Raw genomic sequence first — 27426 nt, 5'->3', positions numbered from 1 at the left:
ATCATCTCAATCCATACAGGAAGCAATTGATACAAAGCTGCTGCTCTTTTGCCAAGCAGAAGTAAGGGAAACATGCCACACTTTTGGTAGCTTCTGAAGGAGTTCGTCTGTGCAACTCTCTCCCCCCCCCCCAGCATCCATGAGCAGAAAAGTCATGAAATAGACATCTTCAAATCTAGTTTTAGAAGCGGTGACATGCCATTTTGCAAAGACATTTCACAATTTTGTCTGCAAAGATCTTGGCTCCCTATTGTATTGTGTTCCCTTGTCTTTTTTTCTTGCAGGTCATTATCCTTACTGGCTGTTCTGTTATCTATTTACAAGCACACACAACCTGCCAGACGCCCATAAAAGTTGGTAGTAAACATCTAGTGTGCACTCTGCCTAAAATGCAGAGCACTACCGGATTGTACTTCCTAGTGCTAATTAAAGCTTCAAATTACATCGTCATCTAATTGTCTCCTAACATCTGCGTGTCTGGCTTCAGTCTTTGAACTAGCCATAAATCTAACACCTAGAACAGCCCGACATCTTGGGATTTTTGCCATTTGTGCTGCGCCTTTCCTGGGAGAAGATCTGCCCAGATGCTAAACTTGCTCCCTCCTCCTAGCCACAGGCATTAATTTTATTCATGACAGGAACACAGTGAGACCTACCTCAGGACTACCCACTCTTATTTGCCGCTGATGTTTAGGGTTCCTTAACTCTAAAACCCTAGACGGTTTAGGACCTCAATATCTGGCAGATCAACTTCTGCCACCCAGATCTGCCAGAGTCACTTGTTCCAGCCAGGCTGGGCAGCTGAGGGGCCTGACGCCGAGGGAGGTCCGGAGGGAAAGAACGAGGAACAGGGCCTTCTTGGCGGTGGCCCCTCGCCTTTGGAACAACTTGCCAGTGGAGATCCGCCTGGCTCCCTCTCTGGGTGTTTTCAGGAATAAACTTAAAACCTGGCTATTTGGGCAGGCTTTCCCTCCTGCCGTATCTTAATTTCTTATACTTTCGCCACCTTGGATCTATATGTTTTTGGTTTTATTGTTTTTAAATTTGCAAACTGCCCACAGTAGACCTTTGGTCTAGATCGGCGGGATAGAAATCCAGTAAATAAATAAATAAATAAATAAATAAATAAATAAATAAATAAATAAATAAATAAATAAATAAATAAATACATGGAGATCCTGATGGTCAGGCTGCTGGCCTGCTAATTTTTATATTAGAAGAGCACATATTCTTTAGCCAAAACCCCATAGTGGGCTAGCAGCCTGACCATTAGGATCTCCAAGGAAGGAAAGTAAATATGGGAGGAATCAAGTTATGTGTAGGTGCATTTATGTGAGTATATGTACACGAGTAAAATATTCACTATTTCTATTTATATACATTTACCTGTGCTTGCACAAGTGTGGCATATTTGTATCAGTGGGAGAATACAACAGCACATATTTGAGTATAGCTGTGTTGTTTACAGCTAACTAGAATGAAGAGATGTTTTCCATCTTTCTAATCTTTCTCTCCACTGCTAATTATGATGTGTCCCCTTTTGTGACGTGCATTACGGTATTTATACTCTTAAACCTGGCCGTCAACCTTAAGACAACTTGCAACACAGAACTAACAATAAAACCCAGATGAAGAATTTTAAAAAATGCAAATTCTTAAGGCAATGGTAAAAAGTGAGCATTGATTAAAAAAAAGCTGAAGAAATACAACAAATTATTCATTAAAGATTTTTGCAAATTGATTTAGCTTAATTTGGTGCTCAAAGGTCAACGTGAGCTCTAGCTGAACATTTTTAGGAATGTGTTTTAAGAAAACGTGTTTTCTCTGGTTGTTGCTCACTTTGTTTTCTGAAGATAAAAGTGCCCATCAAAGGGCTTGAATAGATTTAAAACAAAGATACAAGCTTAATTTTTAAGGGGTGAGAAATCCGGGCCACTGCCAACCTGCAATAATTTTTATACCAATTTCTTGCAAATGGAGCAGCGAGGGTAGGAGCAATAACGTTTCAAGCCTGAGGGAGGGCCAGCTGCCAGGCTTTTCCGCCCCATCCTTTACAGAAAACCACCGCATGGAAAATACTATGCAACCTTTGACGGACTCCCCATCTTTTTATATCTTATATAGGATTATTTTGCGTCACGTTACTGTTGTAGCGATAGGGTTTGCACAAAGTACTGTTTGTAGTCTTTGTTATGATGTCTAATAAATGATAGGTATTTCTCCTTTTTTCTTTTCTTTGCTATTCCATCTTGGTAATCCTCTCTTTAAATTAATTGTTTTAAATTGAAATTGTAATTGTAATTTTATGATTTTATATATTCTTATACTGTTCTGTTTTATTTTGTAAGCCGCCCTGAGTAGACATGGTCTAGAGGGGTGGGGTAAAAATCAAATAAATATAAATAAATAAATAAATATGCCATTAACACCCGTGTAAAATCAAATTATAATTTTAAAACGATGGCATTTTTGTCTGTGCTCCCTTAAGGAATCTGAGGAGTTGCAGCCTGGCAAGAATGACAAGGCTTCTCTCACAAAAACCTTTGGCCCGGTCTCCAAAACTACACTTCCCATGATTCCCCCAGATCGATTTACACCTCTGAACTTCGTAAACAGCGAGGAGGTTTCCCCCTCCGAGAAGCGCGAAAAGGCCCTCTCTCGCTTTCAAGGCGGGAGAGCAAAGTGGGCGGAGCTAAAAGCAGGAAGTGGGCGGGGGCTCGTGGCCTCGCCTCGCCGCCGGCTGTTTTGTTAGTAGGCGGATCTGGGAGAATCCACTAGTGGGAGCAGAAGGAGGGTTTTTTTTTCCCATCAAAACACCACCTCATGTTTATTCTTCCAGAAAGCGGCGAGGTTACGCCTGTTAACTTCCGCTAGTGCGGTGAGCTGCGAAACAAAGAAAAACAAGCGTCTGGCAGTTCTCTCTCTGTGTTTTTTAAAAAGAGGCTGCCTGACCGTCCCCCCTCCGCCGTGTGGAGAAAAAAAAGTGGGCCGCTCCGCAGCGCGCGCTGGCTCCCGCGTCCGCCGGGGAGGGGCGGGAGTCGCGTAAACGGAGACCCTCGGGGGCGGGGGCTTTTTGGAGGGCCAGCGGAGCCCCTCGCTCGCTCCCTTTCTTTCTCCGCCTGGCCCCTGGCGCTGAGGCGGCCGCCCCTGCCGGGCTCCCACTCCCCCCTTGTTCCTCTCCCAGCTCGGCGGTCCCCTCACTCACTCACCCACCCGCCATGGCGAAGGAGGAGGACAAGGAAGAGGACGGGGAGCTGAAGGTCCCTGAGGAGATGTTCAGAGAGGTCAAGTTCTTCGTGGTGGGAGACATTGACCCCAAGGTACCTGAGGGGGAACCGGGGAACCGGCCGGCCGGGCTCCTTCCCTCCCTCCTTCCTTCCCTCCCCGCCCGCCACCATCTTGTTCCCTGCCTTTCCCTCACAGGACCGACGCCACCCCGGCCGAGGAGGGGAAATGACAGTTTCTCTCTTCCCCCCCCCCAACCCACAACCCCTCTCTAGACCCGGCTGGGCGCCCAAGAGCGCGTGTGGGGCGGAAAAAGTCCCCGGGGCCCGTCCGCCGAAGGGGAAGCGGCCGAGGCCTCCCTTTCGGAGGGGTCCCCGGGGTTGGATCTCTCTCTCTCTCTCTCTCTCCTCCCGCGCTTCCTCCGAGGGCAGCCCCGGCCTGGCTTGGCCCGACCCTGGCCTGGCCGTGTGGAGGAGAGGAAGCTCCCCTCGCCTCTTTCTCGGCTCCTTCCCTTCGCACACGTGTCGTCGGATCCGCTCCCCTGGCTCCGGTTTCTGGGCTGTCCCCCTCCCCCCCACTTGCTGTGCCTCCTGAGGGGACCCGGCCTCGAGCGAGTACTGTAGGCCTCTGGCCTCCGTCGCTCCTTCTTTTCCCTCTTCCCTTTCTGCTGGGCCCTTTTTTCAAGGAGCCGAGTTCCCCAAATCTGGATGCGGGTATTGAGAAGGCGAGAGGTTGTGAGGGAGGGCCTGGTTGTTTTTGTTGTTGTTTTGTTTCCTTCCTTTTCTCCCCCCCCCCAAACATCAAGGCTTCTGCCTCTTCACTGGGTGCAGATGGAGGGATGAACCCTTTCTCTAGGCAAAAAGGTCACTATCAACCCTTCCCTTCCAGAGGGTGGTTTTGTGCAGGATGGAATAGATCCCTGTCATGGAGGGGGTGGTCATTAAGATAGACACACACCCCTCCTGGAGAGAGAGAGGTGGGGTAAACAAACAAAAGATGGGTAAACAAACAAAAAACAAACCACACACCTTTCCTCTTGGTTCTGATCTTCTTGTAAGCTGGGCATGATTCTATCCAGAGTGATTTTCTCGTAACTCACATGGATCTCCATCACAGGCTTCTGGGTGTTGAGAGCACTTCTTGTTTTGTGGGCTGATCGCCTCTGGTGGTTCACCATCCAACTATAAACCCTTCGTCTTTTTCCAGTACTTGACTGCCAAGTCAGTCACTTCTCCTGAAATCCAACAGCTTAAATCCAACATATTCTTGCCTGCTCTTTGGATATTTCTCATCTTTAGAATCTTTTGACTCTCCTCCACCCATGCCAGAGGTTTTAGTCTACAACCTCTTTCAGCTTCATGCCGCATAATCATTAATAAAGGATTGTGGCGATAAATAGTGGGCCAATGACTCCCCAAAGCTCTGCGTCCACACTTCCCCTTTGATAGGAGCTGCATTTATCCTGCTCTTGCCACCCTTTGCTATCTGACAGATGAATGTTCCTTAATTTCTGCAGCTGCCCCAAACACTTCTTTTTCTCCAAATCTCTCCTCCTGGTAAAGTTGTTGACAAAAGTTATAGAAACCCATACCTAAACCAAAGTACACCTACTTCTGTTTTCATTCTCTTTCTCTGTTCTCATGCTTTAATATCAAGATTTTAAGTGCATCACTGCATTGATTTTTCACCCATCATAAAGTGCTGTGTGTATGGTCTGTGCTGTAAAAACCATATGCCAGTAAGTACAAATGTGCTCTACAAAGGTTTCCATATTGCTCCTGTTAATATTGCCACCCATCCAAGGATTGTTTAAGGAGCAAGCATAAAATGGAACTAGATCTATCAGTACTGTTGCATTCTTTGCTCTCTGCTGGCATGTGAGCTGATTTTTAAGGATTTCATATCCAAAGCCTTGAACAGTAGATCGGGGCTAGAGTTTATTGACAAGTAACTCTCATTGTATGCATTTTGAATGACACCCCAAATAATTCCCTTTAATCTTTTTACTGTGAATTTGCTGTACCAACTTTCTGTGGTTGATGGTCAAACTTCATATTTGACTTACTGGTTTTTAGAGTATAAAATGCTTAAAGAATTGTTTCCATTTTATGCACATTGGAACTGAAATACAGAGCCGGGTGCCTAGGTCTTCCTTTTCAGTTTGTGAATTCATGAGATCAGAAGTTTTTCCTTTTTAAAACTAGCTACAGTTTAGTACTACAACTAAACCACTAATTTCAGTTGGCTTTCATGATGCTTTAACCTAGTGAGGACTATAAATCATGGTTTTAAGTTGGTTTGCTTAGACAAACTTTAATTAAAATTAATCATTTGTTTCTGATTAAGACATAACATAGCAAACTTCAGTTAGTTGAAAATGGAAATATGTTAGTTCAGTTAGTTAACACATGTAGTGAGGTTTAAAAAAACTTTTCACCCTGTTCTTACTATGGGATATAAGGTTGCTCCCCTTGATGAATTGTGTTCATCTGTCTCCTACTTACTGACTGATCTTTTTGGCCTGTGTAAAGTTCTGCAATACATGGTTGCCAAAAAAAATGTTGAATATTATAGGAACAAGACCAAGGTGAGGAGCTCAGCTTTAGTACTAGATGTCTTTTGACATAGTTTTGTTTTTTAGCTGTCAGTAGCTGAACTACTGTACCTCAGTTCTGCTTGAGTAGGTACTTTCTCTGTGGAGAGTGTCTTAGCACCATTATTTCTCTCAAACAGAAAAGAATGAAAGATGACTTTTTTTTTTAGGTTATTCAGCTTCTGAAAGATGGCAAGGCAAAAGAGGTTTCTTATAATGCTCTGGCATCGCACATAATTTCAGAAGATGGAGACAATCCAGAAGTTGGTGAATCTCGTGAAGTGTTTGATCTTCCAGTTGTAAAAGTGAGTACTGATACCATTGCCATTTGTTTGCTTTTCCACTACAACAAACTTAATTTTAGAGTATGGCCTTCAGGATTAACCATATCTGATTATTTCCCCTTAAACACAGAAAAGTAATGTGCATGTGTAGATGTGCAATAAAAACACTGTAACTACTACCTCAGGTATATGTGCAGAGGTTGTTGGAAGTGTGAGTGTACTGGACTCAATTTCATCTCTCCAAAAACTTGGATCATTGTTACTTGATGGAGCCAACTATTTAGCTGGCAAGAAAGGGTATAGAAATCTTCCATGTTTTGTGATTAAACGTCAAGAAGAGAATAATGATTAACTTAAATCTGATGTGAATTTGATAACTATAAGCAAAATTATTATTAAGATGTGGAGTCTGTCAATAGGTACTCACTAGATGCCTTTTTTTAAAAACTTGTTTTTTAGCCTTCTTGGGTGACTTTATCAGTTCGATGTGGAGCTCTTCTGCCGTATCCTTTTCAGTTAAAATGTGAACTGTGTTACATTTTTCTTATTTAATGTTTTTATTATAAGGTTTATATTGGCTTTGACAGCAGCTGCTTACATTCTCTAATATTTATGATTTTTAACATTTTGTTTCTGATTTCTTGGTCCTTCCCTGGAATTCCACCTTTCTGTCATATAAGAACGGTTAAGCTTATGGGAAGGACCAAGTCATCTGGTGTTGGTGCTCTCTGTAGATGTGCTGACGGATTCCCCTATTCCAGCTAAGGGACTCCAGGAGTTGTATAGCTCAGGGGTCGTCAACCCCCGGTCTGCGGCCCATTGCCGGTCCGTGGCTTGAGGCCGACCGGGCCGTGAAGACAGACCTCCCACCCCCCCACGCACTCCCCGCCCCTCAGCTGCTTTGCGCGCCCCTGTGTCAGCGCCAGCGTCAGCCTAACTCACCCCTTCAAGTAAGCCCTTGAGTACCCAAGGCAGCTGTGGGGAGGGGAGTACGTGCGGGGGGGAGGTGGGAGGTCTGCCTTTGCGGCCCGGCGGCAGCGGCAACGAGGCTGGGGGAGAGCCGGGAGGCAGGGCAAGAGCCGGCTGCTCTCCTCCCGGCAGCGGCAGTGGGTGGGTGGGGGGTGGAGAACTGCTGGGAGGGAGAGGAAGGCCCGGGCGCTCTCCTCCCGGCAGTCACGGCGGCGACGGGGGTGGAGGGGTGGAGAAAGGCCGGGAGGGAGAGCAAGGCCCGGGTGTTTTCGCTGCTCTCCTCCCGGCAGTAGCGGCGGCAGCGGGGGTGGGGGGGTGGCTGGAGACCTGCCGGGAGGGAGAGCTAGGGCCGGGTGTTTTCGCTGCTCTCCTCCCGGCAGTAGCCGCGGCAACGGGGCTGGGGGGTGGCTGGAGACCTGCCGGGAGGGAGAGCAAGCCCCGGATGTTTTTGCTGCTCCCAGGCTTCCGCCGCCGCCGCCACGGGGGGGGAGGTGCTCCTGCGCATGCGCGAAGCGGTGAGGGAACGCGCGTGTGCGCGCCAGCCACCATGCGGGTGCGTCGGAGAGGGCAAGCGGGCCGCACCACCTCCGTCAGAGACTCCGCCGGGCCGGACGAGTCTAAAGGTTGGGGAACTCTGGTATAGCTCATCTGTAGGGAAACTGAGAAGGCTCGTGTGGATGGGGAGTCATTTAAACTACTGCTCAGCTGCATCATTTAGTTCACTGGTTCCCAACCTTGGGTCCCCAGATGTTCTTGGACTAAAACTCCCAGTAGCCTTCATATCCAGCTGTGCTGGCCAGGATTTCTGGGAATTCTAGTTCAAGAACATCTGGAGACCCAAGGTTGGGAATCATGGATTTAGACAATTATCTACTGCATCTAATGGCTTAACGGCAGAGGTGAGACTAAGCTTGATATGCCTGTCTGTTAATTGCACAGTTCAATCACATTTACTTGTGTATTGTCCAGCTTTTAGAAGGATGAGCAAATTAACAAAAATATGCTTGGATAATTAAGAATTGTAAAAATAAAGTTCCTTTAACACTTTTCAGAGTTTCATTTCTATTGCCTCCTTGACTTCATTTTCTCAGAGTGAATGGTTTCTCCCCAGAATCTTGTCAGATTTTTTTTGGAGTTGCTGCTTGTTTATCTCAGGTAAGATGTTAAGTTGGAAGGCTAAATGATATGAAGTTACTTATTTCCAAATGTCTGATACTAAAGGACTTCACATTTTCTGATAGGTTTCCTCAGAGGACCGGAGTACGCTGTGGGCTTTGATTACATTTTATGGTGGAGATTGCAGGCTCAGTCTCAATAAAAAATGTACACATTTGATTGTGCCAGAACCGAAAGGGGTAAGAGCTTGATTACCTTTCAGTGCTCATATTTCAGATTAGCGTTAGTTGGGAATGATATAGAAGACATACTTTCATGAAGTTGTTGACTAAATCAAAATTTCTGAGGAAATTTAGCAGTCACATTTGCAAAGTAGAGTCATCCCCCCACACCCCCGGATTTCCTGATAGGCTGGAAACAGGACAGAGAACAGCAAGAAATAGTTTTTGTAATTGAGGAAGGCTACGTGAGTTCTCCAAAGAAATCATTTTAAACAAACAATCAATTTTGTTTAATTTTATAAATTATCTGGGTTTAGGGTGAACACTGGGTTAGTCAAATTTGTTCTGAATATTAAGATCAGTAAAACTAAGTCTCTGAGTGGTATATTGCATCTCATGATGGGCAACCAAGGCAGCTTCATTTTTTGGCTCTGTTTTTTGTTGTTGTTTTGCTTTGTCTCTAGCTTACACTTGTCCAAACAAACAAAAAAGATTTATTTTCCACAAGTACTAAGGAGTTGTGATACTAGAATTTAACTAGGAGGGTTAAAACCTCTGATAAGGCTGCCTTTTCACTGTCAGTCTTCAATAGTTTTCTGCAATTGCCAAAGATTTATTTATTTAACTTTTATCCTGCTTTTGTCCCTTAGTAATATACAAAAATATTTGAAATCTACAAATAATAAATACAGAAAAATTAAAATTTGATATGATAATATAATTTATTAAAAACATTATTTAAAAACTGTAAATCAGGTTTTAGAAGACATACCCTTCTCAAACGCCTACTGTTTTCCTAGAAGCCTTTCTGAAGAGGCAGTTTTTCAGTCACTGATGGAAGGAAAGGAAGGAAGGGACCAGCCACACCTCCTAAAGCAAGGAGGTCCATAATCTAGCAACAGCCACAGGGAAAAAAACTCACCTAAGTCCTCATCAGATGTGTTTGTGAAAGTGGCAGCTCCTCTTAGAATCTTAATGCTTGTGGGCAGTTTCTCAGATAGCATGGACCTGAGGTATAAAGGCCTTTTAAGAGTCACAGGGAGTACTTTGTACTCAGCCTTCTATCCTTATGAGGTCGGTAAAATGAGTACCCAGCTCGCTTGGGGGGGGGCAATGTGTAGCCTGCCTAATTAACTTGTAAACTGCCCAGAGAGTGCTTGAAGCGCTATGGGGCAGTATATAAGCAGCACACTAAGGTATGGAAGTATACAATGGTTGATGCTAATGACAGCTGCTGAGAGGTCCAGAACAAACAGGGTCATACTCCCCCATTTAATTCCTGGCATAGATTGTCCACCAAGGTGACCAAAGCAGTTTCTGAATTATTTTTTCATTCCTGTATAAAGAGTACCTATGAATGCACTAGGAATTTAGATGACAATTAAGAGAACTACTGCTAATAATTCTAAAATTGTTTTAGTATCAGTTTAAGAAGTTAACAAATGAATAAGTTGTTTTTGGTTTGTAGTATAAAAACTAGGAGTATAACTGAGCTTGTATAAATCAGTGTTAAGTATCTTGTTACCTAAAAATGATATTTTATCAAATATATGATTGGAATTCAAACTTTTTTCCCAGGAAAAATACGAATGTGCTTGTAAGCGAGAAAAGATAAAAATTGTGACGCCTGATTGGATTCTGGATTCTATATCTGATAAAACTAGAAAAGATGAGACTTCCTATCATCCTAGATTAATTGTATATGAGGAAGAAGAGGAGGAGGAGGAGGAAGAGGACAATGAAGAACAGGATTCACAAAATGATGTTAGCACGGATGAAAAGTTGTCAAGTCCACCATCTTCACGAGAAGGATCACCATTAGGTGATCAAGCCTTTTCACCTAAATCCGTCACTGTGGACAAAACAAAAGGAGAACTGATGTTTGATGATTCCTCAGACTCTTCTCCTGAAAAGCATGAAAGAAATTTGAACTGGACCCCTGCTGAAGTTCCCCAGGCTGCTACGGCAAAGCATAGATTGCCATCTGGCAAGGATTCAGGATTGATCAATTTGTGTGCCAATGTCCCTCCTGTTCCAGGCAATATTTTATCGCCTGACAGCAGAAGTAATATAATGACTTCAGTACAGAATCCCCAAAGTTCTGGACATCCTGAAATGATGGCATCGTGGAGCCCTGCAGTACGGACACTAAGAAATATTACTAATAATGCTGATATTCAGCAGGTTAGCAGGCCATCAAATGTAGCACATGTAAGTATACCAAAGTAGTTAATCTTCTCTTGAAAGTGGGTTATATGAATCCTTTAAAATAGCAGTCCCCAAACTTTTTGGGGCCGCAGACTGGCTGGGGGAGCGAGCTCCATGCACGGAGGGGGGGAATCCTACACTTGCGCAATGACAGACCCCCTGCAGGCACGACACGCCCACCGCGAGTGCGACATGCCCCCCCATGAGTGACACCGCCATGCATGTGAGCGCGATGCCCCTGCGCAAGTGTGACACACCCACTGTGGGAGTGATACACCCACTGCGCAAGCGTGACACCACCCCCACGTGTGTGCGGGGGGTGGTGGAGATCCATATCCGCGGCCCAGTTTCGGCAAGCCCACAGACCGGCACTGGCCTGCAGACCGGGGGATGACGACCCCTGCTTTAAAACATAAATTGCATAATGTATTTGAGAACTATACCTTGCTACTACTACCTGTTTCAATAGGATTTATAACATAAAAAGGTCCAAATGAAGTGGAAGTTGATAAAAATGTGTTTGGATTAATTATTACTAATTATACTTAAAAATTAAACACTGTTCTGTAGAAGTTTATATTTATTTATTCAACTTTTATGCCGCCCATCTGGCTGCAAGGCCACTCTGGGCAGTTTACAACACAACTGTTGTAATGAAGAGTAAGTATGTGATACATTTGCAATTTTAAACTAATCTTGTCTGTTTTTAAAATTTAAAAGAGTCTTATACAAGTTTTTTTTCTGTAGTACCAGTTGAAACCGCAATGGATGTTGCAATATAGAGCTGATTGCTGTTCCAGTGGGTAGTTATGTCCACCTTCTTTCTGTTCTCCCCAACTTCAGCAATGGTCACTAAGCTGCGAGTCAGTAATCTGCCAATATTCCCCTCTTCTCCATGGATTACATCATTTTGATAATATATAGGCCAATTCCTATTAACCTTTTCCGTGTCTGCAACAACCCTGCTACACCTTTGGTGATGAAAGGCACCAGCTGCATGAAGGAATATTCACCTCCCCCTTGCACAAGCATAAACTCCATTCACCCATCTTCTGAATTTTGGAAATAGACAAAATTAATTAAAGAAGGAATGATTTATCACTGTATATTGTTTTCTTGAATATAATATATATTATACTGGTAGTTGAATATAATATATATTATACTGGTAGTTAGCATTTAAAGGTAATGTATTGTTGCATTTTAAAAATTAAGAACCCACACTTCCTGTTGAATTACAGAATGCTGTACTGCCGTTGCATTAGTTCATTGTGAAAACTATTAGCAATTGGATTCAGGAAAGTGGTGCAGAAAATAACTACACCTGTTTTATCTCTGATTGCACTTTTGCTTACTCATGAGTGGAACATTTACCAATAACCCTCCCACCCCCAACTAAACTAAACACTATAAAATGCTTCATGCTCACACACTCCTACTTCTTGTTTAACTAGCTAATGTTCTAAAATCTGCTTTGAGAGAGAATGAACTTTCTTTCCCTTGCCCCCATAATATAGTATTTTAGGGCAATATTCTTGTTCAGTATTGATAAATGTGGAACTCCAGTTGCAGAGATTGACATGGCAATCTGACAAGGTGCTGTTTATGTTTCTTTGGGCCTGTGGCACACACTTGTAAATACTGTATAGAAGAGGGTATTGGCTCTAGTTGAAATACAGTGGTGCCTCGATATACAAACATCCCGACATATGACAATTAGGAGTTACGACCAGCTCCGGCCACAAAATTTTGCTTCAACTTGCAACCGGAGCTTCAAGTTACAATTTAAAAAAGGTAGGGAATTCAAATTGCTATCTGTTTGGTGGTGAAGAGGCTGCTTCTTTGTAGCTCTTTCGCCCTAGCGGTTAGAGAGTGTGTGATTGGAAGAGGCTTCGGACTGCCTGGTAAGATAAGGTTCTGCTTTTTAAAAACTGTTCTGGGTGGGTTTTGCAGCATGGTTTTGGGCTGGGTGGTGGGATTATGTTTCTATGCTGTGATGGGTCTTGCAGGCTTGGTTTTTGGCGTGTTTTTTATCCCATTTCTGATGGGTCTTGCAGGATTTGTTTGCTTTTTGGTCCCCCCCATTTCTGATGGGTCTTGCAGGGTTTATTTGCTTTTTGCTTTGCTTTTTTTGCATTTCCGAAGGGTCTTGCATGGTTTTTTTTGCTTTTCTTTCATTTTTTTTCCTTTGGCTGGAACAAATTCATTGTGTTTCTGAGGGGTGTTGCACGCTTAGTTTGCTTTTTCTCCCCTTTGGGTGGAATGGATTAATCGAATTTCCAATGGGTCTTGCACTGGTTTTTTGTGGGGTTTTTTGGTGATATTTTTTTCTTTGGCCAGAACGGATCAATTGCATTTCAATGCATTCCTATGGGAAATGGTGCTTCAAGTTACAACCGGAGTTCTGGAACCAATTAAGTTTGTAAGTCGAGGCACCACTGTATAACCCAAATTGGATAGAACCAGAAGTTTTTCACATTTGATTTATGGTTTTAAAATGTCCAAGAAAACCTCCCTGACAAGCATTCCTTTTGTCCTCCAGATCCTGCAGTCACTTTCAGCACCCACAAAATCTTTGGAGCAGCAGGTAAATCACAGCCAACAGCAGGGACATTCAAATGCTGTCTTGCTTAGCCAAGTTAAATTGGCTCCAGAAACACACTTGCTACAACAACAACAACAACAACAGCTGCAGCAGCAGCACCAGCCTCAACAGCCACAACAGCAGCAGCAGCCACAGCAGCAGCATCGTCCTCTTCTGCATCTTCAGCCCCAGCATTTGCAGTTGCAGCCACAGCAGCCACAGCCACCTCCGCAGCAACCTCAGATTACGCAGCAGCCTTTCTCACAGCAGCCTCATCAGTTTCCGCAACAGCAACAAGTTCATCCCCACCAGTTTCCCCAGCAACATTTGCAATTTCCTCCCCAACAGATACATTCCCAACAGCAAATGCATCGCCCACAGCAGCAGTTGCAGTTTCAGCAGCAACATGCCTTGCAGCAGCAGTTGCATCAGCTGCAGCAGCAGCAGTTGCATCAGCAACAGCTGCAACTGCAGCAACAAAACCTTCAGCAGCAACTGCAGCAACAGCAGCAGTTGCAACAGCAGCAGCAACTGCAGCAGCAGCATTTACAACGAATTCAGCAGCAACAAATGCAGAATCAGGCATCACAGCATTTAACTCAGACGCTGCAGCATCAAGTTCCAGTTCAGCCACCGCAGCATTCGCAGCATCCGCAGCAGCAACTTCAGCCTCATCAGTTGTTTGGACACGATCCATCTGTAGAAGGTTAAGAATTACTGACACACTTTAGTCTTTATTGCAGAGGACGAGGTTATTTGAAATCAGTTTTTAGATTTAAAATACCTTTTTTTTTTAACCTGGTTGATCTGAATTATTGCAGTGTGCTCTGTGTAGGACTTCTGTTGAAGGGTATTTGGAAAATAATTGTCTGGATTTCAGCATATATATATAATGAGAACTAGCAAGATGGTTCTACAGTGATCATAACAGGGTTTTCAGTGGGTCTGGTGTGTTCAAGGAGTGTTTGCCATTATTCCTTGAGTCTCCATGGCCCAGCAGGGATTTGAACCCTGGCCTCCTGAATTCTAATTCACAACACCGGCCCATTCACTACACTAAGAGGATGATTTTAGGTACGGCTTAATTGTGCGCATGATTTTAAGATGTCTTAGCCCATGCTGTTAGAGTTTCAAAAGTCAAACGTAGCACTTTGAATCAAATTTAGTTGTCGGAACTAAATGTTTTTTTTTAAAGGTTTATGTTAATTAATTAAATGTCATTTATTTGGAGTATTTACATTTAAAAAAATATATTCCATGAACCAGGATGCATTTGTACTAATCCCAACAACACTTTAAACTGCTATTTTGCTGTTTAGAATGAGTCTATGTCTGTGATGATTATGATGATAAGGATGATTGAATTGATTCCTTTTACTGATACACTTAAAATCTCATGCAGCTCTGCAATGCCTGGTTGCTTGCTAAGTGGCTAGAAGAATGTCAGGGCATTTTGCTGTGAGTTACAGGGAACATTTATGCCCTGTGAGCCATAGCAGGTTCTCTTCTCATGCAACAGATGAAGCATGAGCCAAAAAAACCCCCCTTAATTTTAAAAAAATCCATAAAATAATAATATGTAATTAATCATGGTCAAAGAGAGATCAGCATATTTGGTACTAATTTAATTCGTGTTGCTCTTCCAGTTCCAGAAGACTATTTCTTACTAGGATGTGTATTTGCAATTGCTGATTATCCTGAGCAGATGTCTGATAAACAGCTATTGGCAACATGGAAAAGGGTAATTATTCAGTTCATTGATTTTTTTATTTTATTTTTTACATTAATTTTCAGGGTTTAAAAAATTGGATTAATAACTAATTTTGAAAATTTTGTTTGGTTTATAACAGATTGTTTATAATATGAATATTCTGTGTCAAAAATACCTACCGTATTTTCTGCAAATCATGAGAAGTCTTACCCTCTCCGCTTTCCATGTTTCCTGTTTTCTGGCTTCAAACATATTTCTATCTCTTTTTTTTTACAGCCTTTAATATTTAAAGTTCTCCTCCCAAAATTTCCCATAACTTTAAAAATGCTTTTATTAATATGGTTTAGTCATTAAATGTCCCTTCATAACCCAACAGCTCTGTTCTCATGTGAGTGTGTTCTTCTTTTAAAATTGTGGTATAGATACAATGTGGAAAAAAATTGGCAAAGATAATTTTCAGATATATAAGCCCTTTAAGTCTTTCTTGTTTTTATTCTAGGTCATCCAATCACATGGAGGTACAGTAGATCCAACGCTCACAAATCGATGTACACATCTTCTCTGTGAAAGTCAAGTCAGTAATATGTATGCTCAGGTAAGACAAAAAATACTACGTTCTAACCTATAGTTTTGACTTATGTTGGGTAATATGTAACAGTCTCTTTAAATATATTTTATTTATAGCATATATTCTGATCTTTTGCAACCAGGAGTTTCAAATTGATTAATTTCTATTGGGATGTAGGTTTGGTACTAGCATAAGAATTACCTTGTTTACCCTGTACAATGACCTCTGTCTGTTGGGAAAAGGAAGGGAGGTATCCTGATTCTCCTTGATCTCCTAGCAGCTTTCAGTACTGTCAGTCATGTTTTTCTGGAGTACTGTACATTGTACAGTAGATTCTGCTCTACTTGGACAGATGGCTGTAGAAGAGGGTCATGCTTGGAGATGAGTGGACAGTAGGGATAGGTCTTCAGGATTTTTTTGATTGCACCTTCCATAATTCTGGGAGCATATGGGCATCATCTACACTTCCTAATATTGCTGTTGCAAAAAGAATACTGGCTCTATGGAAAATTTTGCTACTGTGAAAGTCTTCTTCCTCTCATTTAAAAAAAAACAGCTGTCACTTTGAAGTCCAACCCATCTACCAGAGTCCCCTGAAGCAGATCTCACAATTATTTATGGGAATCATTTTTAGCATGTCTGCATAGAATTGCAAGTGCAAGAAGTCCTGAAATACCAAACAAGAATACCACAAATTTTATCCATCTCCTGAGTTTTTTGCAGCGTGGAGAAATTGCAAGTTATTTTTTTTAATGTAGGTTAAAAAATGTAGCATAACCTGTTAATTTGAACAGAAATATTTGTCACTTGAACAGCACTAGTTAAGGTGTGCTGCTCTGGTGTTCATCTTTCATATTTCCTGTAAAGCAAGTTATTCTTATTTTCCAAATAGGAAACAGTAGCTGAAAGTGACTCGCCTTAAGAAAGTGAATGAGCTGGTGTCTCACATCTGTATCTCCAGATTCTGTTGCAGTTGTACCACATGAGTAATTAATTTTGGTTTCCAGGAGCCTAGTTAAAGGCTTTATAAACTGCCATTCATTTAAACTGCATAAAATACTACTAAAACCTACAGTAATAGTGTTGTGTGGCATTTGTGTGTTGCAGGCATTACGAGAAAGAAAGAGATGTATCACAGCACATTGGCTGAACTCTGTGCTGAAGAAGAAGAAAATGGTGCCACCCCATCGAGCTCTTCATTTTCCAGTAGCATTTCCACCAGGAGGGAAGCCATGTTCTCAACATGTAAGAGAACTACTGTATTTTTCTGTGCATAAGACACCCCCATGTATAGTATACCCACGCTCTCACTATTCTAACCCAAAATTAAGAAATCTAAGTGGGGCTTAGCAAGTGTAGGGGGAAAGGGATCAAAGCGCTGCAGGATTGCTTTCATCCCTGCTTTCTCCCTTCATACTAAGCCCCGCGGGGCTTAGCAAACAGAGGGGAAAAGAGATCAAAGCGATCCCGCAACTGCACGATAATTTTGATTCCTTTCCCCCTTATACTGTACAGCCATAGGGTTGCTTTGATTCTTTCTCCCCTCCTGTTGTTAATTCCCATGGGACTTGGCAAGCAGAGGGGAAAGCAGGGATCAAAGTGATCCTGCAGCGCTTTGATTCATGCTTTCCTTTTGCTAAGAATTAGCAAATGGAGGGGAAAGCAGGGACCAAAGCCCTGCAGGAACAATTTGATCCCTGCTTTCCCTTCCACTTGTTTTTGTGCTCTCCTCAGTTTACTTCTGTGTAGAAGACAACCCTCAATTTTTAGTCTAAAATTTTTAGAGAAAAGTATAGTCTTGTACACAGAATAATTCAGTAAATCTGACATTTTTCATTGAAGATGCTGCCCCCTTTTTTTGTAAGCAGAAAATACCAGCGTAAGCAAGTATGTGATGTTCATTGTTTGGAAAATTTGTAAAAATTTGCCTGCAGTTCTCTATCAGAATTACTTCCTATGTAAAGATTGTTAAAAGTTTACCATGAAGGTTGTTTTTCATGATGGCTCCACTTACCATGTCAACTGTTAGATGAATGGTCCTTGAAAAGAAGATGACATTGTAATTGAGACTGTAGAGTGAGTGAGCGCTTGAGGAATTCACTACTGCCTGAATGGGACTTCTGTTGGTTAGTGTGTGGCTCCTCATGTCCTGGACCGTCCTAAATCAAATGCATATATAGCATAAGTATACTAGATCAGATGAATACAATAGTGAAATAAGCCTTGCAACTTTTTGCAGGTAAAAAAGACAAATCTAAAATTGCCCAGATAAATAAGAGGGAAGACTAGCTAAAGGAGTCACATGGCTGGGACCTCAGGAGACAGAATCAAAATTTCAAAGTATGTTTCAGTGTAGCTATAAACTTAAAATTTACCTATTGTACATAGTTCAGACAGTCATCTTAAGAAACAAGGCACTGATCTCCTAGGACATTAATTCACATGTATTTAGGGACAGGTTAGTTCACTGTCCCATTGCTCACATACTGTAAAGGACTTAGCGAATTTTGGTGTGAATTCCTTAAAATGTTTATGGAACTTCAGAAAAATACCTGCTGCCCACATTTTTATTTATACCTGTTTCATTTTTTTTGCCGTGTCAGATAATCTCAGTCACGGGTTTTGTTGATAGTGACAGAGATGATCTCAAGCTGATGGCCTACCTAGCCGGTGCAAAGTATACAGGCTACCTCTGTCGCAGCAACTCGGTTCTCATCTGTAAAGAGTAAGTGGCTTAACTATAATAGCATTCTGTAATAGTAACATATGTAGCCTTAATCTCTTCTCATTATACAAGCTATTTTTGCAGATCTTTTTCAAAAGTAAACCTGTTATTTTTCCATAATATGATCAGGGGCAAATTTTACTGGAGATGTTCTCCCTCTTCAGTTACATCAGTCTTTTCCAGACATTTTGGATTATGACTCCATGGTTATCTGACCATTAGCTGTGCTGACAGGAGCCAACAAGGGCGAAAATCGTCTTAACATCATGTGTACTGGATTGGGGAAGCTAGAGTTGCATTGTTAAACCATATTATAAGTTTACGTATTGTTTTCTGTTTGCTGATGAAAAGGTGTCTGTGACTAAAGGCACTGTACGTTGTAGTTTTGTTGTATATACTTGTAGACCTTTTAAGCAATTCCCAAGTCTTAAAATGACATTTTATTAGTTAGTTTTAGTTTTAAGCTGGCTTAAATCAAATTCTCTGGGCAGTATAAAAATAAGTGCAAACTATGTAATCTGTAAACTCATCCAAGTTTATAAATCTTTGTTGTGCCTGGAAGTAACCATATTATAAATAATTCTCCAATAATTGGTAGAAGTATATAAAGTATAACCATCAAAGTTTATTGCATTTTAGCAGGTCTAATGTCACTTATGTTTGTGCGTTTTTTTCTTACCAAGGCCTACTGGCTTAAAATATGAGAAAGCCAAAGAGTGGAGAATAGCATGTGTGAATGCACAGTGGCTTTGTGATATATTACTTGGGAGATTTGAAGCACTGCGGCAAATGCAGCACAATCGATATACAGTATTCAATCTTCCAGAACCTCTTGCTCCCAGTCAGCATCTAGTTCTAAACCTTCTTGGTAAGACAATATATCCAGACTTGAAATAGACTTAAAACAATAAATGCTAGATGTTGTGTTGTATTGAGCTTGGTATATGCTAAGATATGCTGGATGTACTTACTAGTGTTTGTATTGTATGAGTTTTGCGTTTAGTTTTCAGTTTGAAACAACTTTACCCAAAAATATGCCCTGTGTAGTGCAATGGAGCTTGTTCTGATAAAAATTATTGATGTTAAAATAATGATAAAATGGTTTTCAAAGTGAACTTTTGAATTTAACATCAGATATTTAAAAATAAGTATGACATTTGGTATATTAAGTTTTTCTTTGATACATGAATTATTATTAAAAATATGGTAGTTGTGAAGTTTATATCTAAAGTGAATCAGCTTGTTGTCATATGTATCAAGTTATTTCTGACTTAATGGCAGTGGCTCTGAAAAATATATTGTTAAAGCAGGCTTTTCTTTGTAAATATAGGACTTCAGTTATTTCTTAGATATGTGTGTTTTACTCCTTTTACCAAACAAGGAGATCTGGACGTTGCGTCATGGCAACTGGATTTCTAAGAAATTAGCTCTGTCTACTCACAGATTTAAAGTAAATTTTCCATTGATATTTTTTCCATTCATTCATGACTCAGTAAATCAAAGATGTCTGCAGAGATTTATTAACTTACGGCAGTTCATCTCTAGAAGTTACTCTGCTCACATAATAGCACAGTAGAATTTCAGCCACTCTATTTCCACCCTACTAGATACACTGATGGTTGGACTGCTAAGGGCTTATTGCAGAACTGGAAGTGGCAGGAAGTAGTACCACAGGTGAAAGGTTGCATATGTTTGCTTTCCTCCTGTGGCACCATATCCATATTCTATGGAGGTTGCCAGATTCTGTGCATGTGAATTAGCTTGAAAAGCCTGGTTGTACTGAATCAGTGCTTTGGATCGTGAAAGAATACACCTTGACTAAAAAACGTATGTACATTTGCTGTTTCTGTTTGTTACTTCTAGATGCATGGAGAGTGCCATTAAAGGTGTCACCAGAACTTCTAATGGTATGTTGGTTCCCTTAGTTTAATAATATTCATGTGCCGTCAAGTCAATTCTGACTTACAGTAACTTTTTCAAAGTTTTCTAGGTAGTGAGTACTCAGAACTGCTTTACCATTCCCCCCTTCTGGAGGCATCCTAAGGCTGTGTAGCCTGCCAAATGGCACACAAGTTGGGTCCTTGAGAGTGCACGGAGGGAATTGAACTGCCAGCCTCTGCGTCTGCAGCCAGATACGAAACTCGCTCAGCTGTTCAGCTGGCCTGTGGCACTAAAGCCTGCTGTAACTGGGTGGTCCTTGTGGGCAAGTGCCAATCCAACCTGTCTGGTTTCAAAAGAACACCACAGGCTTATGTGGCCAAGGAAAACGTGGAGGTTTTAAGAGGCTGTGTCTGTCCTCCTCCACTGTTGTCACTGGGAAAGCCTTTCATCTGTATTATGTGATAATGGCAGAATATGACAATGACTTGGGGAAGTTGAGGGCAGGAAATGCAGATTCACCTTCCTAAGAATAAGCCTAATTGAACTTGGTGACTGGAGAGAGATGTATAGAATTGTGCTCTAAATGTTTATGTTTATGCACACCGGTGCTTGTTCTATTCATCTTTAATTGCAATAACCATTTTTTGCCATAAAATCACAGAAGAAATTAGTGTATCTTGTAACGATACATATATGTATTTCTCTAAATATATGCACATATGATCTAATTGCAGGGTGTGAGGTTACCACTTAAACCAAAGCAAAATGAATCAGTAATTCAACCTTCAATCAAGCGACCCAGGTATGAGAAAGGCCATCTTTTGAGGGTTTAGAATTTATGTCAATGACATGCTTCTATACAATTTTTGGATTTTAACTTCTAGAAGTCTTAGCGTTATCCTTTATCTGATCTAAGAGTGTATGTACCACTGAAATGTCTAAGTCTTCTTATAGCAGTTGCTAATACAGTGGTGCCTCGCACAACGGGTGCCTCACACAACGATGAATTCACACAACAATGCCTTTTTCTGTTAAATTTGCCGCCTCACACAGCGATGTTTCCTATGGGGGATTTTCACACAACGATCTCCCTTTTCGCTCCTGTAAAAGTGTCTTACAATGTTTGGAAGCTGTTTTAAATGATTGCAATGGTTAGCCCACCTCCTGAAACCAATGCAAACTGATTTTGGTGTTGTTCTGACACTTCGTTAATTTATGATGATTTTTTGAATTTTCTCCATTGGAAACCATTGGATGGTCTGTCTAATGGTTTCCAATGGAGAAAACGAAAAATTACCATAAATTAACGAAGTGTCAGAACAACACCAAAATCAGTTTGCTTAGGTTTCAGGAGGTGGGCTAACCATTGCAACCATTTAAAACAGCTTCCAAACATTGTAAGACACTTTTACAGGAGCGAAAAAGGACTTCGCAAAGCCATTGAAATGTATTGAGCCTGCTTCAATACATTCCAGTGAAGGAAACATTGTTTCACACAGCGATGTTTCCTATGGGGATTTTCACTCAGCGATGGCAATCCGTTCCAATTGGAACGGATTAACCGGTTTTCAATGCATTCCTATGGGAAATGGTGTTTCACAGAACGATGTTTCACACAACGTTGATTTTTTTGGAACCAATTAACATCGTTGTGTGAGGCACCACTGTAATTCATTCTTTTTCGGTCTAGCTGTTTTCTGCTGGTGTGATTGGATGGTTTCCTATAAGCTTATATCCATCTTATATCCACCTGTGACCTTTTGGCATGCTAGTACTTTGGGCACTTCTTGTTTTTCGACATCATCTTCTCCCCTTGCCCATTAGTGTGTGTCAGTGATGTGTTTTTTTCCTCCAAGGCATTATCCATTATGGTTTATAGTCAGTGCTATTATTACAATGAATTAACATATACTTGGAAACTATTTGTGTTTGTGTTTATTGCAGCAACTCTACCTCAATTTGTATGCCTTTAACATTTAACAAAAATCATAAGTATGTGGAAAGAATGTCTGTGAGCATACAGATGTCTTTTCTGAAAAAGTGGAGATTTTCTGTTGTGGTGGGATCCAATTTCTTTGATAGAGTGATTGGTTGGATTTAAAATGTGAAAGATCAGGAGCACTAAGATAGAGAAAAACCTGGGTCATGAGGAGGGAACTAATAAAAGGAGAGGCATTTTGGAGAGAGACCTGAGGATATACAAGCGCTATCTTAAATGATGCAAGAGAATTTGCTTTCTATGATAAAAGTCAAGCTGGAATAGTGTCTTCACCAGTATCTTTAAAAAATAAAGGAATATGAAAAATTAAAAACAATTTCCCGGAATTTTTGTCACTCAGAACTTGAGATCTTTTTAGAGTTCATCACTCTGAATCTCATAAAAATATTACCATTCATGGATACTTCAGTCTAAGGATAGAGTGCTGCACACGTGAAAATACACCTTACCATGTACAGATTTTTTTTTTTAAAAAAAGCAGTAAGTGTATACATATGGTGTTATACACATAACTTACAAATGGTATATGTCATTCCCTTACATTTTGTGGGCCTACTGAATGAAAATGTTTCCGTTTCTGTATTTTACTGTTCTGAAATATCTTGAATTTGAAATTCAAACGTGTTTTCTTTTATACTTACAGAATTGAAGACTTGCCAGTGCCTACTAAAAAGCTGTCACCAGAATTGACACCAGTGGTGCTTTTCACAGGATTTGAGCCTGCACAAGTGCATCAGTACATCAAGGTGAGAGCCTTGTTATTCCTGAGTAAAATCCTTTTATTTCTTGGTTCTGTTCACAGGAATGTGTTGTAAATCTAAGGCAGGGTGGACAACCTGTTGTGGCCGGGGGTGGCATGGAGAGGAGGGCACAGGCTTATTGTCAGGATGGCCAGCTGCTCTGAGGGGTGGACACATTCCCAAAGGGGCTGTGGCCAGAGGGAAAAAAGAGGTTGTGGGTAAGGTTCAATTGCTAAAATAGATTTCATACTTTTATTATGAATTCAAAGTTATTTTAGATGAAACACTAAATCAGACTTATTCGCTGACATAGGTTTTAGTATTTAATAAATACTTTTTGCTATTTTGATTTAATTGTAATGCTTCAATGGAAGATTTAATAAAAATGATCTGTCAACCATTCCTAGTTACTTGGTTGATCACTTGTGATCTTGGTCTGTTGTGATATGACTCAAGTGAATCTTTTGTTTTCCCTTTTTCTTTTCTTCTTTTTTACAAATTTCAGAAACTCTACATTCTTGGAGGCGAAGTGGCAGAATCTGCACAGAAGTGCACTCACCTAATAGCTAGTAAAGTGACCCGTACTGTAAAATTCCTAACAGCAATTTCGGTTGTAAAGCATATAATAACCCCGGACTGGCTAGAAGAGTGTTTTAAATGTCAGAAGTTTATAGGTAAGTAAACTAGCATTGGTTACCAAAACTATTTATAGCATTTCTGTTAAACTTAACAAAGGAGCATGTACAGTTGGTGCCTGTTCTGTTGGTAAGTGAGGGAAATTTATTTAAACAATTGGTTTAAATATATAGGTTAAAATCCAGCTGCATGGTGGCAGCAGGGCAGTGGTATAACTTTGAGTGGCAAATTCTTGTTAAGTAACCCATCGCTACTTGGATTCTTTATTGCACTGTAGTCATGTGGCTTTGTATAAAACCAGAAATCTAAGTGGCAGCTCATTTATTAGCAGCCACTTGCCTGCCTGCTAGTATAACTACACAACAGCATTTTGTTTGTACTTTTTAAAATATGGAAGTGGCTATTTTAAAACCAAATATACAGAGACAAGAATGGCATACATCATTTTGAAACAGAGTCCTGTTTATAATCTACAATATTAAAACAGGATTAAATTATGATATTAAAACAGTTGAATTAAAAGCAGTCTAGAATCATTTTGTAATGGATCAAATTTGTAAAAGTTGATTAACCCCAGTAGAAGCGTGCGTGCCTCAAACTGTGCCAAAAATTCATATGTTGATTTAAAAACAACTGCCAACCCTGCCAGTTTCCTTTTAGTTCTGTTATTTGAGGGACCATTCAGCTCTCGTTTGGCTATTCTCTCAGTCATGAATAATGTGTTATCAATGGTTACTTCTGTATCTTTCCCCTATTTTAGAAGAACAAAGCTACATACTCAGAGATGCAGAAGCTGAAGTTCTTTTCTGTTTCAGCTTAGAAGAATCCCTAAAAAGAGCACAAATGGCACCACTATTTAAGGTATGCCATGTTTTTTTTTCCATAAAAATTGCTGAGTGTATAGAACTTTGGCTCAAACAACTAAATATATTCAATTTTTGTCTTTATATATGCTGGCCCAAAAACAGATAATTTGAAATTTTGTCATGTATACTAAGATCATGTTCATGTACAGAACTCTTGACTAGGGATGCCAAAGATTGACCTCCTAAGCTTCCCAACAGTGGAGGAGAGCCAGAATAGTGTTGGAAAATTAAAATATCAATAAATGGGATGCTAAAGATTGACAAAAGATCTTTATAACAAATTTTTCTGTAAGAGCCTGTTAAAGATCAATTACTGTGTCCTAATATCACAAATGCAGACAGGTAAAATTACTTGTGTGCTCTGCATTTCTGTTGATTTTAGGGGAAATACTTCTATATTACACCTGGAATTTGTCCTAGTCTTTCCACCATGAAATCTATTGTGGAATGTGCAGGTGGAAAAGTACTGTCCAAACAGCCTTCTTTTCGCAAACTCATGGAACATAAACAAAATAAAGTGAGTGATTCATCTGATTTTTCTAAGATTTTTTTGGTTTGGAAAAGGATCCTCTTTCAACTGATGCATTTAATTTTTTTTAAAAAAATCTAGAGTTTGACGGAGATTATTATCATCTCTTGTGAAAACGATCTTCACTTATGTCGAGAATATTTTGCCAGAGGCATAGGTAAGTGCATTGTTATCCTTGCATAACATCTCTATATAACTGTGCAGTTGGACACTTGCTGTCTGACATACAGATTATAGGTAAGGAAATTTGGCTGCCCATTTGGTTCCGCATCGACTTCAAAGTCTTGATGCTTACATATAAGGCCCTAAACAGTTTAGGGCCTCGATATTTGGCGGAACACCTACTCCCGTATTACTTGTGTGAGCCAGGAGGTGAGGCTGAGGAGCCTGGCGCCGAGGGAGGCCCAGAAGGAAAAAACAAGAAACCGGGCCTTCTCGGCGGTGGATCCTCGCCTCTGGAACAGTCTCCGTCCAGAGATTCGCGCGGCCCCCTCGCTGGGTATTTTTAAAAACCAACTAAAACTTGCATGTTCAGGCAGGCCTTCCCCTCCAGTTAATCTGTTTATTTTCTTTCTTCTTTGTGGTTTATCTTTCATTTTCCTCCCCATCTTTGATTATTTAATGAAATCTTTTTTTATTATTATTTTATCATTGTATCATGATTTTGTAAGCCGCCTAGAGTGGTCATAACGACCAGATAGGCAGAATATAAATAGAATAAATAAATAAAATAAATAAATTATAAAGATTGAAATTTGGCGTATATAATAAATTTTTATGCTTGGGTTTGCAGGAGGGCATGGGCACATACATGGTTTGTTTGTTTTTTCTCAGCAATTGCCCCAAGATACAAGCCTTCTGCAGTTACTCTTTTGCATGTTTGTATTTGCTTATGTTTCCATGGTTGAGAAGGATTGACTAAGGTGTAGAGACACTGAACTCTGCTTTCTACATTGCTGCTGCTCCAGAATTCCTATTGTCCAGAATTACTGTTGTGCTGGTTGTCAGCCAGGATGAAATATTTGAGGCCTTGCTGTATGATTTCATGACTTGATTTGAAAGAATCCCAATGCAAAGGAGACATTTCTCTCTCTTAAAGCTGAAACATAGGATGCACAAGCAAAACAATCAAATTTAGAATTTTTGCAACTTTTCAGGAGTCACTTATATCCTGTGTCCAATTCTGCATTAGCCTTAACAGATCTGTAATTGGGTCACAGATGCCAGGTACCCTGGCACAGTTTACCCGTTACATCAGAATATTACACCCTCACTGAAAATGACTGCCTCCCACCAACATTTTCTGGCCTTTGTGCTCTGTATCATTTTAAAAAGTGACATATTGGTACACCTCTTCCTTTGACTTGGCAATGGCTAGACCAAAGGGGTTTAACTGGAAAGAATTAACTCGACATCAGGAGGTCTTCAGAATCAGTAATTGTAACAAATTAGTCATCAAACATCCTTTTATACAAACGAGTTGATTTATGTATTTATGTTTGTTTCTATTTTTACAGATGTCCACAATGCAGAGTTTATTTTAACTGGTGTTCTCACTCAAACACTGGATTATGAATCATATCCTTTTACATGTTAAATAAAATATAGCGAGTTCTGTAACAATTCAGCTGTCTATTCTAATAAAAGCATTGGTAAAAACACAGATCACCTTGGTATTCAGTCTGTGGGAGGCAGAAAGCTATAAAACCATATTAATAATAATAATAATAATTTATTGTCATTGTAAGTATATACACAGTATACCATACAACGAAATTCACAATATGGTTCCACTGCCAGATCAGGACGACTCGTGGTGTCCAGTGGTGTTTTTCTGGCATGAAAGGATTGTGTCATATTTCAAGGCTCTTAAAGAAATTCTCGTGGAGCATTGGAACCCCTGAAGAGGGGACAATAACAATAATTGTGTGCCATCTGGTAGTGTCTGATTAATGGTGGCCCTTTCTAGGGGTTTCTAGGTAGAGAATGCTCAGAAGTGGTTTACCATTCCTTTCTTCCCTGGGTCTGTGCAGCTGGCCCAAGGCGACACAGGCTGATTCTTCTCCCAGGAGGCACAAGTGGGGAACTGAACTTCCAATCTCTGGCTCCATACCCAGATACCTAATTCACTGAGCTATCCAGGCAGCTGAAGAGGTCATAGGGAGTTTTAACTTAACTTAAATTAGAGATTTCTGCCATCAACTGATGACATCTTCATGTGGTGTTAAATTATGTCAACTGGATTTCAGCAAACATTTTATTGTTTGAGGAATGTGTTTACGATCATCTGTTTTAAATGTTATGGTATAATTTTCCTTAATTAAGCATACATATAAATTCACTTGACAAGGAAACAAAATGCCTTACTGCTTCAAACTTCTTGAAGCATTTTCTCAAGTTTTCCAGCCTGTGGATCAATCAGTACTTCATTGAGTTCTTATTTTCCACTTGTTTTTTCCCTGAAGGACAGTGAACAGTGCAAGGCCGGAGAGCAAACATTTACTGCATCTGTTTAAGATGTGCAACCTTTTATTATTAAGACATAATTAATTATGTTTTTGTATTATACTA

The 27426-nt window shown here is 40.7% G+C and overlaps 1 protein-coding gene across 2 annotated transcripts; it reads left to right on the top strand.

The window, feature by feature from the left end:
* Window positions 1-3005: 3005 nt before the first annotated feature.
* PAXIP1 (PAX interacting protein 1) lies at window positions 3006-27423 on the top strand. 2 transcript variants are annotated; one of them, XM_073002877.2, is made up of 21 exons: window positions 3006-3320; window positions 5989-6123; window positions 6562-6605; window positions 8163-8226; window positions 8313-8426; window positions 9987-10619; window positions 13159-13906; window positions 14847-14941; window positions 15411-15506; window positions 16587-16724; window positions 18083-18204; window positions 18888-19072; window positions 20068-20111; window positions 20820-20887; window positions 22728-22830; window positions 23330-23498; window positions 24221-24321; window positions 24709-24843; window positions 24937-25012; window positions 26373-26437; window positions 27190-27423. In XM_073002877.2, the coding sequence occupies exons 1-21, from the start codon at window positions 3219-3221 to the stop codon at window positions 27199-27201; spliced, it is 3249 nt and encodes a 1082-aa protein (XP_072858978.2). In that variant the 5' UTR covers window positions 3006-3218; the 3' UTR covers window positions 27202-27423. The 2 variants fall into 2 exon arrangements, 1 of the variants encoding a protein (XP_072858978.2); XR_013537723.1 differs by lacking the exon at window positions 27190-27423 and having other exon boundaries at window positions 3081-3320; window positions 24276-24321; window positions 26373-26516.
* Window positions 27424-27426: the final 3 nt, after the last annotated feature.

Source organism: Pogona vitticeps, chromosome 6 (assembly GCF_051106095.1).
Source record: "Pogona vitticeps strain Pit_001003342236 chromosome 6, PviZW2.1, whole genome shotgun sequence".
Lineage (NCBI taxonomy): Eukaryota > Metazoa > Chordata > Lepidosauria > Squamata > Agamidae > Pogona > Pogona vitticeps.
Note: the sequence above shows the minus strand (reverse complement) of the source record. Positions and strands in the feature narration are given on the sequence as shown.

What these genes read in the sequence shown, in the direction of transcription:
- PAXIP1 (XM_073002877.2), top strand. Translation starts at nt 3,219, where the DNA reads ATGGCGAAGGAGGAGGACAAGGAAGAGGACGGGGAGCTGAAGGTCCCT. An exon ending in TTGTGCCAGAACCGAAAGGG is followed by an intron (nt 8,427 to 9,986) that starts GTAAGAGCTTGA and finishes CTTTTTTCCCAG; the next exon opens with GAAAAATACGAATGTGCTTG. An exon ending in ATATTTTGCCAGAGGCATAG is followed by an intron (nt 25,013 to 26,372) that starts GTAAGTGCATTG and finishes CTATTTTTACAG; the next exon opens with ATGTCCACAATGCAGAGTTT.